This window comes from Teleopsis dalmanni, chromosome 2, assembly GCF_002237135.1.
Source record: "Teleopsis dalmanni isolate 2A chromosome 2, ASM223713v2, whole genome shotgun sequence".
In the NCBI taxonomy this organism is placed as follows: Eukaryota; Metazoa; Arthropoda; class Insecta; order Diptera; family Diopsidae; genus Teleopsis; species Teleopsis dalmanni.
The window spans coordinates 47,010,900-47,024,241 of NC_051847.1; the positions used below are offsets into that span (position 1 = coordinate 47,010,900).

The 13,342-nt window shown below is 28.9% G+C and overlaps 2 protein-coding genes across 5 annotated transcripts; one reads left to right on the plus strand and one right to left on the minus strand.

Moving 5' to 3' along the window:
• Positions 1-302: 302 nt before the first annotated feature.
• LOC119681194 (serendipity locus protein alpha) lies at positions 303-2,826 on the minus strand. 2 transcript variants are annotated; one of them, XM_038094306.1, is made up of 8 exons: positions 2,641-2,826; positions 2,390-2,581; positions 2,115-2,327; positions 1,936-2,055; positions 1,551-1,881; positions 684-1,475; positions 487-588; positions 303-426 (listed from the first exon to the last, which is right to left on the minus strand). In XM_038094306.1, the coding sequence occupies exons 1-8, from the start codon at positions 2,743-2,745 to the stop codon at positions 356-358; spliced, it is 1,926 nt and encodes a 641-aa protein (XP_037950234.1). In that variant the 5' UTR covers positions 2,746-2,826; the 3' UTR covers positions 303-355. The 2 variants fall into 2 exon arrangements, with proteins under 2 accessions (XP_037950234.1, XP_037950236.1); XM_038094308.1 differs by having other exon boundaries at positions 336-426; positions 694-1,475.
• A 2,034-nt stretch (positions 2,827-4,860) lies between these two features.
• On the plus strand, positions 4,861-12,952 carry LOC119681196 (stromal membrane-associated protein 2). Of its 3 annotated transcripts, none has more exons than XR_005252509.1 (3): positions 4,861-5,283; positions 7,875-9,392; positions 12,748-12,952. XR_005252509.1 is itself a non-coding variant. In XM_038094310.1 (2 exons), the coding sequence occupies exons 1-2, from the start codon at positions 5,157-5,159 to the stop codon at positions 9,281-9,283; spliced, it is 1,536 nt and encodes a 511-aa protein (XP_037950238.1). In that variant the 5' UTR covers positions 4,861-5,156; the 3' UTR covers positions 9,284-9,488. The 3 variants fall into 3 exon arrangements, 1 of the variants encoding a protein (XP_037950238.1); XR_005252508.1 differs by having other exon boundaries at positions 12,789-12,952; XM_038094310.1 differs by lacking the exon at positions 12,748-12,952 and having other exon boundaries at positions 7,875-9,488.
• Positions 12,953-13,342: the final 390 nt, after the last annotated feature.

A 13,342-nucleotide genomic window follows, 5' to 3' on the forward strand; every position in this document is an offset into this window, starting at 1 on the left:
TCTTCCATGACTTATTAACTATACATTTAAATTGTTAATAAGTTTATACAGACATCAATTTTTTTTTAATCAATTAAGCAATTATTTATGCATAATACCATTATTATGAATATATCTTAATATGAATATTATAGTTAAAAGTATTAACATTGAATTTCATATTTATATGAATATTTAATTTTACAAAGCATTATGTAAAAAAATTATAAATTGAATTATGAACTATAAATTTAATTTTTTAAAAAGTTCTAGTGATATATATAAACTAATGATATTGGATAAAGTAAATTATAATATATCACTATAGTTGCATCAGTTAAGGATTTCTTATCGAACGTATAATATATATATACGATTATTTTGAATTACTTTTCTTCAAATTACTAGCCATATTCGAAGACATACTACAAAGTTGATCTAGTATATCTAAAATTATAAAAGTAGTAGTAAATGAAAACAAAAATATAAAGATATTTTATTTTTTACCACTTATTTGTAGGCTTGCGGAGTTATTTTTATAAATATGGTACACTTTTTCCGTTTCGGTAGATTTTTGGCGTTTAAACATCGCAGTGCGTAAGCTTGGTTCTGCAAATAAAGCAAACATTTTATAATTATTATATAAAATAAAAAATTGTTATAATAAAATATATGAACAAGCAAATCACACTGGATCTACATACTCCTACGTACACTGCAACGGCGTTCATTGCCTCCAATATTTGATACACTTGTATTTGTAACTTTTTGCAATTCTGCATCATGTTTAGGTTTTTGCAATACTAATGGTAAAGGTTTTGGCGTATGCATTAATTTTGAGTAGTTTCCCTTTAAAGAATCACTAGCAGCACGTCTGCGTAGCGTATGATCATTTTGATACAATATGCTTGGTATTGAAGGTGATATACCAGCAGATTCAAACATACATTCAGACTCATTAAACTGCTCGGACATTATAAATGCATTAGTTTTCTTTGCATGTCTTCCGTGAGCAACAAGTGTGTCTAAAAATTTACGTGAAATAGAATGTAAAATTCTAAACCTTTTTAAAATTCTTTTCGATTCAACTTGATCAGCACAGATTAGAATTGCTTGACATTCACGTAAAATTATTACAAATTTTTTAAAATATTTATCCCGATCTGCTATTTTCGCAAGTTCTTTACGATTGGCTGGAAGTTGAAAATGTTCATATAATAATTCAGCCATTTGTATGATTTCACATGCTTTTGTTTTATTGAAATCCTTTTCTAATTTTTTTATGCAATCTGATAGCAAATCCGCATAGCATGATGTGAAGGCGTGACTATCCATTATTTGTTGTATGGCGTTTTTGAAAATATTAACTTCTTCATTAAAATGTTGTTCTAAAATTTCCGAATGTATGTCGGCAGCATTTTTTGCATATAATGAGGGTATAACGCAAGAATCAAGAGATTCTATTGACGCTAAACAGCTGCGAATGATTGTTTTCACTAAAAATAAGCCAAGTTAAATTACATCAAATACTAATAAAATAACTGAAAAAATAATAATTATTGAATAATTACTTTTAGAATTTGTCGCAAAAGTAATGGCAAATATACCAATTTGTGTCATACGATCTACATTCACATCGAAATCTGCTATGAGTTCATCTAAAACGGGATCATCAGTTTCACGTATTAATATTTCTGTGCGTAATGTCTGTATCGAAAACTTGTTGAAGTCCAAAAAACAGACATATACCAAACGTAATAAGGCTTCATTAACATAACCCTCAAGTTGATAAAGTGCATTTTCCAGTGACATTGCTCGCAAACTCCTATTGGAGTCATTAATTTTTAGTACTGGTTTAGTTAGTGCACATTCGTCTTGAAAGGATATGCACTCACGTAGCACCTAAATAAATGTATATCATTTATTTACTTATTTGCAAATCATTTTGTTTATTACCTTTTGGCAAAGCGCACTAATAGCTTTTTTATCTTCTTTCAATGCCACATTAGCAAACGCTAACGTATGACTCAGTATTAAGTCAATCATAGAACGTACTTTTTTACTATCAAACATTGCCTTCAATTAAATGTACATATTATTTCTTTAATATTGATTTAATATATGTAATATAATACCTCAGCATTTTGTTCTGCATTATTGTAATTTGTGCTCTCATTGTATGTACTATATGGTAACAAAGAATCAAATACCAAATCCATCAATTCAATAAATGACTGCTCTTCTATGGTCTTATAATTAAATGTATCACATGAGACCAAATTTTTCATTGATTCTAACAAACGATCCAAACACCAATAAATGCGATCAAGAAAGAGCTGTCTTGAAGCCTATTCATAATACACATATAACATTTTTAAACTATATATTTTGATCTATTAATAATATTTACTGATATGGCAGAGCCGCTGACTTCCTCAGCTTTTATGGTGCGCTCCAAGTGCTTAATGCACGTAATAATTTGTGTAAGACACAAAAATATTATTTCAAAATCTTCACTCGCTTCAATAAAGTCTTTCTCTATTTCTTTTGTAATAAAATGATGTAAGTTATTGGAAAATTCCAAAAATTCAGCACACAATTTCTGAAAGCAAATTTTAATTAATATTTTATATTTTAACATTTTGATATATTCAAATATACATTTAACCATGCAATGCCGCTATTTTTTGTGCTAGTGTAACCCAAATTTAACAATTTGCGACATTTTGCCATTTGCGGCATAAATTTTTCAGTAATTGAATTCATAACTGTTCTATATTTTATTAAAAACACAAAAGTGCATATGCAATAATTTTTCACAATTTACTGGAATCGGTTTTTGAAAGTGACATTTAAAAATTTTCCGCGCACCAGGGATGTCAAATTTTATTCACAGCGGCTGTTGTGAGTTGTTATAAAAGGTCTGTTCCACGAGCTACTCATAGTAAAACGAAAGTAAAGTACAAACTAAGAGCGTAACACATATAAAGTGTCTAATTTCGCTCTTTACATAGTTTTTAATGGAACAGCTTTGCGGAAAATTTGGTGAAAACACCAATGCCACACAAATTAACAATACAACAATTTTAAATTCAAACTAAAACAGCTGATTCACACATCACACAAATTTTACTTGAAATAAAATGTACCAGTGAAGTCTAGGCAGCATTTTCAAAATTCTTCCATTTACGTTCTCATTTACTCAAAAATTTGCTGATGGAACGCACTTGCGTACACAGTGTTACTCAAAATCACTACAAGTAACATTTTCAAATTTCGATAGCAATCTTACGCTCTCTAAGATGCTCTCATTTACTCGAAAATTTGCTGGCGAAACGCTTTTTTGTATACGTAAAGTTTCTCGAAGTTATTACCAGTAGATCGTGGAACAGATCTAAGATCTTTTAATTTTCTAAATAACACCAAAATATTAATATAATAAATTGTGTATAAGCTAAATATATGCTTTTAAAATTACTAAATGATATATTAACAAATAAATAATTATTAATTTAATAAAATAATAATAATAATAATAATTTAAAAAATAATAAAAATAAATAACAAGTGTGTTCTGTCTACGTTCTGTTTTTATTAATTCAATATAAATCTTAAAAATATTTCAGTTTCCTTGTTCAAATTTTTTAACGAAAAATATTGAATATAATTTGTGTTGCATTTGCAATATTTAAACGTAACAATAAATGTTGACATTTTATTAATTGCATTTAATAAAAATTGTAAAGTAAATAACTATTTTGATTAATTGCAATACTCTTAATATATATAGATGTGTTCGCGCAAAATATATTTACTCTTGCATTTCTATGTTGGAGACTATGCAATTTGAATGAGCCATTTGAAAGTGTTTATATTCGTTGTATTTTATTTGTTCCCACTTCAAACAGCTGATTTTTTAACTTGCCTGTAAATTTGATTTTTTGCCTTGTGCCAAACAAATATTACATGAATGTTAAATATGCCTTCAATCTTTACTATATAAACTTAAAACATTTTTTTAACTTCGATTAATTACTTTTTGGGAGGTAGAAGTTTTAAAAAGAGGTCCATCATTGTCAAGAAAATGCAACCACCAAACATTTGTTTACCTTTTTTAGTAAATATGTCAAAAACAGTTTTCTTAAACTGTCAAAATGCCATGAAAAGCTTTTATTTATGGTATGTTCAATGTATTCCTTTGCATTTGGAACATATTTGGAACGCATTCGAACGTCGTTGCAACGCATTTATACAGAATGTGATCCAATGGAACTCGTTCGCGTAAATGCCGTATTATGTTAGGGTGTAAAACGTAATAAAATATTAGTGCAACGTTCGGTATTTTTAACTAATACGGCGTTTACATTGGCCGAAAATGGCTCATTTTGAATGACTCATTTGAAAGTGTTTACATTCGTTGTATTTCATTCGTTCTCATGGTAACAATTCAAACTGAAATAAAACTACTAAACATTTGTTTATCTTTTTTTGTAAATATGTCAAAACAGCTTTTACAAACTGTCAAAATGCCATGAAGAGCTTTCATTTAGGGTATGTTCAATAGATTCCTTTGCATTTGGAACATATGTGGAATGCATTCGAACGTCATTCATACAGAATGTGAGAAAATTACTCATTTTGTGCTTGAAATTTTATATGCAAGAATGAGCCATTCGATACTCATTTTCGATTTTTGACCAAAATGAGCCATTTTCGGCCAATGTAAACGCCGTATAAAATAAATTAATTCAAAATTAAACTTATGCTAAAAAGGCTATGCTGTAAAAAGAAAATCTATTTAAAAAATATGCATGGAATTAATTGATAATTTCAGCAAAAACTTTATTTTGAAAAATTATGTCAACATATATCATTATACGTTCTCTGTTTATTGTGGCGGCCGTGTGTATTTGTTGTGGATGGCCACACTCTACTGGGGCACAATTCGCCGCAGATTTTGACAAATGGCCGTTCGCCATATCACAGCAAAGTAATTTTTTTTTATTTGGTACAAAATTTTCATCTTGCATACATTGCAATAGGGATTTTTCAATTAAGTTTTGAAAAAAAAAGTATACAAATGTACTTATTGTTAAAAAAGACAAATATTTATTAGAGCAAAAATTTAAAGTGCAAATATTTACAACATTTTAAAAGCAAACCGAAAAGTATAAAAAATGAGTTCGACGTCAAGCCGCAAAGAAACTGAACGGACCAAATTAATACAGGAAAAATGCCAAACATTATTAACTCAAATGCTTCGTGATGAAGATAATAAATATTGTGTTGATTGCGATGCAAAAGGTATTAAAAATCCATGACGAGAATTGTTTAATTTAAGAAATTTTTACTGAAAAATTGATTTTATGGTTGTGTTAGTGTATGATGAAAATGTTGGGGAAGATTGTGGTGAGGCTTTATATGCGTCATAAAGCAAATAACGAAGATGACAGAAATATCAGTGACCGCTCTGGAATTTCCAATAAAGTTGCAGCAAGTGAAATGCTGAACCACTTGCATAAACAACAATCCATATTTTTTTTTCAAACTCTATTTCTGTTTACAAATAACTTTTACGTTTAAATAATTTTATGAACCTCATAAACTTCTGATTTGTGATAATTTTCTTATCTGTATTTTTGACGGAAGGCAGCAACAATTGATTGTCTAGAGTTATTATTGCCTTTACTGTTGCTGGTATAGATTTGTTACCATGGGGGTAACACTTATATATATATAAATATATATACATATTTGTTTATATAAAATACAACGTAACCGCAACTCATATCGTTGAATACAAAAATCAATGAAAGATAAAAGAAAGCGATGTGTTGGTGTGTATAAATGCCAATACTTTATTACTGATCTCTACATTATATTTTTTTTCTAAATACGGAACTGAGTCCAATTCATACGTAAATCACGCAAACGATAAACGTCATCTATATTAATCGCTTCGATAATATAACAGACGTAATATTATCTTGAAATAAACAAAGTTTTCAATACAGAAGCAAAAATATAAGGAGTTTTGGTTTTAAAACAATTAATGAATAAATAAAATAATTAAGTATTTGCATTGATAATGATAACAATAATTAGTATCTTGATAATTTATTTAGATTTATTTTTATAAACCGATTGTCCTATAAACTATAATCTGAAGATCTATTGTGTGGTTTATCATGTGTGTAACTGCTATGACATTCTAAATAGACACTAAAAGAACAATCTATCAACTTAGCTAAATGTCATATCTTCACTCTATAGATTCATATTCGAATCTCATATCAAACTCATACTAAGCATTTTTAAATGATATTTTTACTTTTATTTAAGAGTAACGATAAAAGCTCCTATCTGGTATCCAAATTTGCCATAAACTGTAACGAGTTACAGATTCTTTGTACTATATTGTAGAAATTCGGAATTAGTATATAAGTATGTAAGCAATAGCAGATCTAATATGGTTACCATATTAACAAATGGTTAACCATTTGGTAAAACAGTCGTTATTCCTATCTCTGCACGCCTTGATTACCACCCGCTCGCGCCTTTATTGATCTCGTTTCTTCCGTGTAAAGAGATGACTACCTCATCTCACAATATTGTTCGAGTACGACTCACGTAGCTACTGACTACAGGATCTTTTTATAGGCCACGTTCTTTGCAGCTCTAGTCTGATGACACTCCTTATCATACCATAGATTTCGCTGATGAGGAATACAGCTTCTAACTGCCGAAGTTTTTCGTCTACCCGGGCGATCAAATACGGTTTGCAAAAACAACCAATAATTTATAACAATTTTTTGTGCCCAAGTTTCAAATGGTTCACGCTCATTATGATCCATTCTCACATTCTATATATTGAACGAACAGTCTAAAATTACATTGACTTCAAATCTTTGATGTCCACAAACCAAGAATGATATAACTGTATGGACATAGCATAAAACTGCTCACTTAATTTATATAAAATATTGTGCGACAGAAGCCCATTAAACCAGAGTTTTGTAAATTTCTATAATTAAAAGAGAACAATTGACCACTGATAATATCTATATGTTTTCATTATGATAAATTATGATAAATTGACGGCTTCACATATAAACAAAATTTGCAGAATCTGAAGCCCTATATCTCTATACCAGTTCATTTTGTACTAAATAATAAATACTGAAATATTATAATTAATTATTATAATATATTATTATAATTAATTTTCTTCAATGAACCAATTTCTATAAGACACAATCATCGTCATAAATTAGAATAAATTCATACAGTTTCTAGTGTCACTGTGGAGAGTAGTGAATTCCTTGAAATAATATAATAAAACTTTTATTATCTCTATTTAGAATGGTGTAGAGTATTTAGTAGTCTATCCAATTCGCCACTATGTCTAACATTCCTCCTTTTCTCTTCCCCTACCATACATCCTACTCTATCCTATGTGTTTATCTTGCAATCCTTATATGTTTTGTTGTTGTAATCCGCTGGGGTCTGTTTATAAAATCTGAAATGGCTCCGGAACGTAGACCCGACCGTTCTTTAAACCCATATTATTTCTGTCGTAAATTTCGCTAGTGACTTTAGTACTTAATATTCTTTAAAGGATTTACTGAGTTCACATCCTAAAACACCTTTCTTACGAAGACCGAAACTCCACTGGGACTTTTGAATGCTATGAAAGAAAACTCTAAGTAGACCTGCGCTCTTGCAATGGAGCATTGCATCCACTTGATCCATTTTTGATAGTCACCTAGAAATTCACTGAGTACAGTGTAGTTGAGTAGTTGAATAATGGCCATAATACTTTTCTTTACTTATTTTATATTACTTTTAATATGTACTAATTATCGATCATTAATGCAACATTTTTTCAAATATAGGACCTCGATGGGCTTCTTGGAATTTAGGCGTATTTCTATGCATTCGTTGTGCTGGTATTCATCGCAACTTAGGTGTGCACATATCGCGTGTCAAATCAGTTAATCTGGATACTTGGACACCAGAACAGGTCATATCTTTGCAACAAATGGGCAATTCTCGTGCGAGAGCAGTTTACGAAGCACAATTACCCGATGGTTTCCGACGACCACAAACTGATACAGCACTTGAATCTTTTATACGTGCAAAATATGAACATAAAAAGTATTTGGCTCGTGAATGGGTACCACCATCACCACCAAAAGTTGATTGGGCTAAAGAAATCGATGAAGAATTGGAAAGACAAAAACGTAAAAAGAAAGCTGCACAAGCCAATAATGCACTTGGTCTGAATGTAATAAGTGGTAGTGATAAAAAGTCTGCAACGAGTTCAATAAAGTCTACACCATTACCAGCACCATTGCCTAAACCGAAACCGGGACAAAGTGGCAGCAGTCCTAAAACTCATCGAAATTCAACTAGCTCTGCAGTTAGCGATTCAAATCACAGTAGTGATTTGTTAGGACTTTCATCGCCAACTAAACCCACACAGAATCCGGTGGGTAGTAACAATGGTGCACAGGACTTAAACAACGATACTTTTAGTAATTTTTTAAGTGCAACACCAACAATGCATGGAGAAAAAATGACAGATTCAAGTTTAAATCCACAAAATCCTACACATAATTCATTGGCAAAAGAAGAGGAAGATTTTTTCAATCAAAGCGCACTTGGTAATTCTAACGATAAGGATAGCTCAGGAAAATTAACCAAGGATAGCATTTTAGCCTTATATGGTACTGCACCTAATAACCTCGCCTCTGCCCACAATCCACAAATGAATTTCCTACAACCACAACCAATGTTTGGAGCTTCAAGTGCGTTTTCTAGTTACATGAGTGCGGGCAGTACACCACATCCACAACAACACCAGTTCATGACACCGCCCAATTCGACTAGCATGTATAATACACCTGTTATGACGGCACCAACTGCTTTTAGTACAGCTGCTGGCATGCATATGACAGGTGCAGCAGGCGGTGGAGCATTTAATGCGCAATTTCCAGGCGCTACCGGTTTCACACAACAAATGCCTGGCATGATGCCTGGTGCAGTTGGTATAATGGCTACAGGACAAACACCAGCCAATATAAATCTTATGCAAACAAATCAAAGCCTATTGAGTGGTTTAACAATGTTGGGAAATCCAGCGCAGATGGCAGCGCCACAAGTTAATATGGGGGGTATGCCACTAACTGGCATGCCACAGATGGCTGGAGCACCCTCATCCTTTCAGACACCCAGTACCGGTGTAACTGGAAACTTAAACCAACAATTTGGTAATTTAAATATCGGTAACGTCTGGCAATAAAAACTTATACTGTTTGACTGCACATATACTTCGATTACGTCTTCAGCATAATTGATTTTTTTTCTTGACTTGCCAACTTAGCTTATTTTGTCTTCAAGTCGTCGAAAAGGTAAACAATTATACAATATATTTTATTATGTAAAACTTAATGAAAGAAACTCTTTAGTTTGGTATTAAAATAAATTTCTCAGACAATTATATTTTATTAAAATGTGATTTTATAGTATATTTTAAATGGAATTTATAAGCAGGCTTTAAGTTTTTGTTAAATGCTTTTAAATTAATATATGTATTTCCAAAGTATTCACATATAGTATATATGCAAAATGCAGCAGAACTGTTGAGCTTATAGCAGAGATACTCAAACATATACAAAATAAAATCCTTATTTCTGATTATCTTAAATGAATAAATTATTGGTTTATATTATTATTATTTTTTTAAATACTAGTTTATCTGATATGGACCAAACGCACAATATGTGACTATCTTGTTTAAGGCATTGACGTTGGCTTCCATGACAATAACCAGAATATTTTTTTCCTAAAACTGTTGTCCTTTCCAATGTCCGAACATAAACTACAATAAATTTTTAATAAATTACAACAATTATTACTGTTATTGTTATGTTTGTTCCTTATTACTGTTTTGTTGTTTTTGTAAAATCCACTTTATTGTTTAGTTCCTTTTTTGTTTAAGAATAATAATAGTAACAACAAAGCTCACTGAAATGACTATAAACAATACCTTTTTTTTAAATTATATTTATTTTTTATTTAAACCTGTAGATATCTACAATGTTTGGATTTATTTACTTAGCTTAAGTTTTGATTTAATCCAATTAGTGCTTGAGCACCATTTTTGTATCACATTCTCATTACCAACTGTTTTAGTCGTTGTTTGTAGACAGCTCGATTAACTCCAATCCATACATTTATATAATCTTAAAAGGTCGTTAATGTTAGCTTCCGCTACCTCCCCTAGTTTATTGAAGAGCTTTGAATAAATAAATATATTTCTTTAGATAATATTTTTTAGGTTTTATATAAAGCATAAAAATGATTGGACAATTTATTTTGTAACCTTTTCAAATTCTAATCTATTTTGACTGTCCAGAATCCATATTAAATATATAAGTTTAATATGTTACATTCCAGAATTAATTGGTGGAAAAATAAATAATTTAAGATTAGTTATATCCTTAGAATTATGTCTATCTTGAGTTTATATGTGTATTAATATTGTTTAAATTTATTAATTGTTATTAAACATATATCTAAAGTTAAAAAAATATATTTTTTTTTTATATTCGAATTATTTAAATCCTTGGCACTTAAAGTAACTTTGCTACCAAACCAGGTACTGTCTGTCGGATTTCTATGCTATTTCAAAACTATTATATGCAGATATAATTATGGTATTGTTGCTTTATTTTATTTATATTTTTAACTTCATTAAATTTCCATATATATAAAGTTATTTCAATGTAGAAAATGTTTATAAGAAGGTTTTTATTTTAATATTAATCATTTTTCGCTTTTTTTATTTCCTAAATATAATTTTTACGAAGTTAAATGTTTATATTCTTTATAATATATATAAAAAATAATAATACGTTAAATTTGACATATATATACTTTATATATACCCTAGATTATAAACCATGATTGCTTTATTATTATTTTTTTTTTTTTTTGCCCTTATACTTAATCGAAATCCGTAAACTATATTATATCGAAGCACTTTTATTAATTTTTATTTAAAGTATTCATAATTATTTATTATTATGTACATTAAGCATATATATATATATATATATATATATGTAAACTGAAGGTTTAAAAAATATGCTATATCAGAGATTTATGATTTGTCGGCTTTGTTCTCTTCAAAAGTTTGCTTATAAATGTTTTAAGTCCTGATTTTTTTCATTTAAAATAAGTATTTCTCAGATAAAATGTTTGAAATTACATCTTCTCTCTATTTCGATCTTCTGATATGCATTATAACTCTCATTCTATCTAACATACATAATCAGACTAGAGATTTATATCGTTCCAATACTAATCATACAATTAGAGTGAAGATTTGCAACATTGCTTCTATATAAGTCACACAATCAGAGTGGAGATTTATATCATAGCTCCAATATAAACTATATAATCAGAGTGGAGATTTTTATTATAGATTTCATACTAACTGCATAATCAGACTGGAGATTTAATTTATTTATATCAATTCAGATTTAGATATGATTGATAATACAGTTATTTCTTTAGATAAGAAGCCGTTATATGTTTATTTTGCGTTCATAAATTGAACTCTGTAAGTGCCAGATAGGCACATATGCCATTCATCGATAAGGATCTCATATAGCCAGTTAAGTGGCTATATAAAAGATGTTAACTTTTTTATTAGGTATTTTAGATGGTTTATGTTAGTGATGGTTGGAGAAAGTCATAGTAACGCTATATTTAATCCTAAGACCCCATTTGTTGCTTTTAATCTATTTTTATGAATATTATACATTAAACTCAGAACAATAGTTCAAAATTTTTTTATATTTGAGTTGATGCATATACAAAAGCTATGTAAAAGAGATGAATATTATTAACAATGCAAATAATGAAAGCATAGGGCTCAAAGCTTCTTGCAAAGTAACAAATTTAAGATAATAATATTTTATTTTAGCATTTTCCGATAATCGATCGCAAGCATATTTGCCTGATCCGACCCGATATATAGCTGCCCTGTGAACTTCATTTTCTTATCGTATAATGTGCCCTAATTACATCCTCTTTCTTTTCTCAAGTTCTATTTTAATGTGAAATGTGTTCGTTAAGTCTAATAGTTTGTCATTGGAGTATAGGTGACACTGCAATATGCAGATGATTCTAAAATTATTTAAACAGATTTCAAAAATTTCTTATAATGCAGTGAAACTGCACGATCGGGAAAAGTTGATTAATTTCTTAAGATGTATACTGTCCACTTCCACTTTCTTTTCTCTAATTCTCTTTTGGTAGGAACGCAGTACATTAAGTCCAATAGTTTTGTCATGGGAGATTAGGCGGGGACGGAAAACACAGATGTTTCTAAAACTATTTAAACAATTCAAATTTTTTTTAAATAATCAATAGTCAATAATCAATGGAAATATAAAATTAGGAAGAAAGATGTTATATGTATTTTTTTTATAAATTATTAATAATTTAATTCATGCAGTTAATTAATTTTAATCTAAAACATAAAAAAATATAGATATACTTAATCAGTACTTTAATGGTGATGGTAGTCCGATCTATATTAATACAACATAGAGCGTTATAATACCAGATCTTTTATTTATTTTAAATGCCTGCTCTCTTTATCTATTTAATTATTTATTTATATCTTTTATATTTTGTTTAATTTTAATATAAAATTCTTATTGGTTGATATTAAAACATATATTTTTTCTCAAGTTCATTTCATTATAACAAAAAAAAAACGATATCTTCTGCAGACTCTCCAGTATCAGATCTATAACATTTATTAGACATAAAGAGCTTTACTTAAAAATCACAGTGCTGCCGGAAATCCTTAAATTATATACTATTTTATTAAATAATACCTATTTGAACTATCTTAGTTAGCAATCCATTGTCGAAAAATATAAATTAAATTATGTATTATAATTATTATAATTATTAATATTAAAATAATATTTGAAATTATTGAATAAAATTTTTGGAACGCTCCTAAAACAAAAAAACTTTTTGAAAAAATCGAAAAGGTTTAAACTTTTTTAAATAATTGAAATTCCAAGTTATCATGTGTAATAGAAGAAACGGATTTTGCAATAAAATATATTAAATAATAATAAATAAATTAAAGTGATCATACAATCTACATAAAAATACAACATTTTATTTAAAATATGATGTATACAATTTATTGTGTTCTACGCATGTTAAATGAGCGTCTAAAGTTTTTCGTTTTTGTAACAAATATAATTGATTTACATAGATAATATAAAATAAGTTTATAAATATTATATTATTATATTATTGAAAATAA

Excerpts from the sequence above, each read along its gene's own strand:
- LOC119681194 (XM_038094306.1), bottom strand. The coding sequence starts at position 2,745 with ATGAATTCAATTACTGAAAAATTTATGCCGCAAATGGCAAAATGTCGC. Across the intron at positions 589-683 it reads CCGTTGCAGTGTACGTAGGA|AACCAAGCTTACGCACTGCG; the intron begins GTATGTAGATCC and ends CTTTATTTGCAG. Across the intron at positions 427-486 it reads CGCAAGCCTACAAATAAGTG|ATATACTAGATCAACTTTGT; the intron begins GTAAAAAATAAA and ends TTATAATTTTAG.
- LOC119681196 (XM_038094310.1), top strand. The coding sequence starts at position 5,157 with ATGAGTTCGACGTCAAGCCGCAAAGAAACTGAACGGACCAAATTAATA. Across the intron at positions 5,284-7,874 it reads TGTTGATTGCGATGCAAAAG|GACCTCGATGGGCTTCTTGG; the intron begins GTATTAAAAATC and ends TTTCAAATATAG.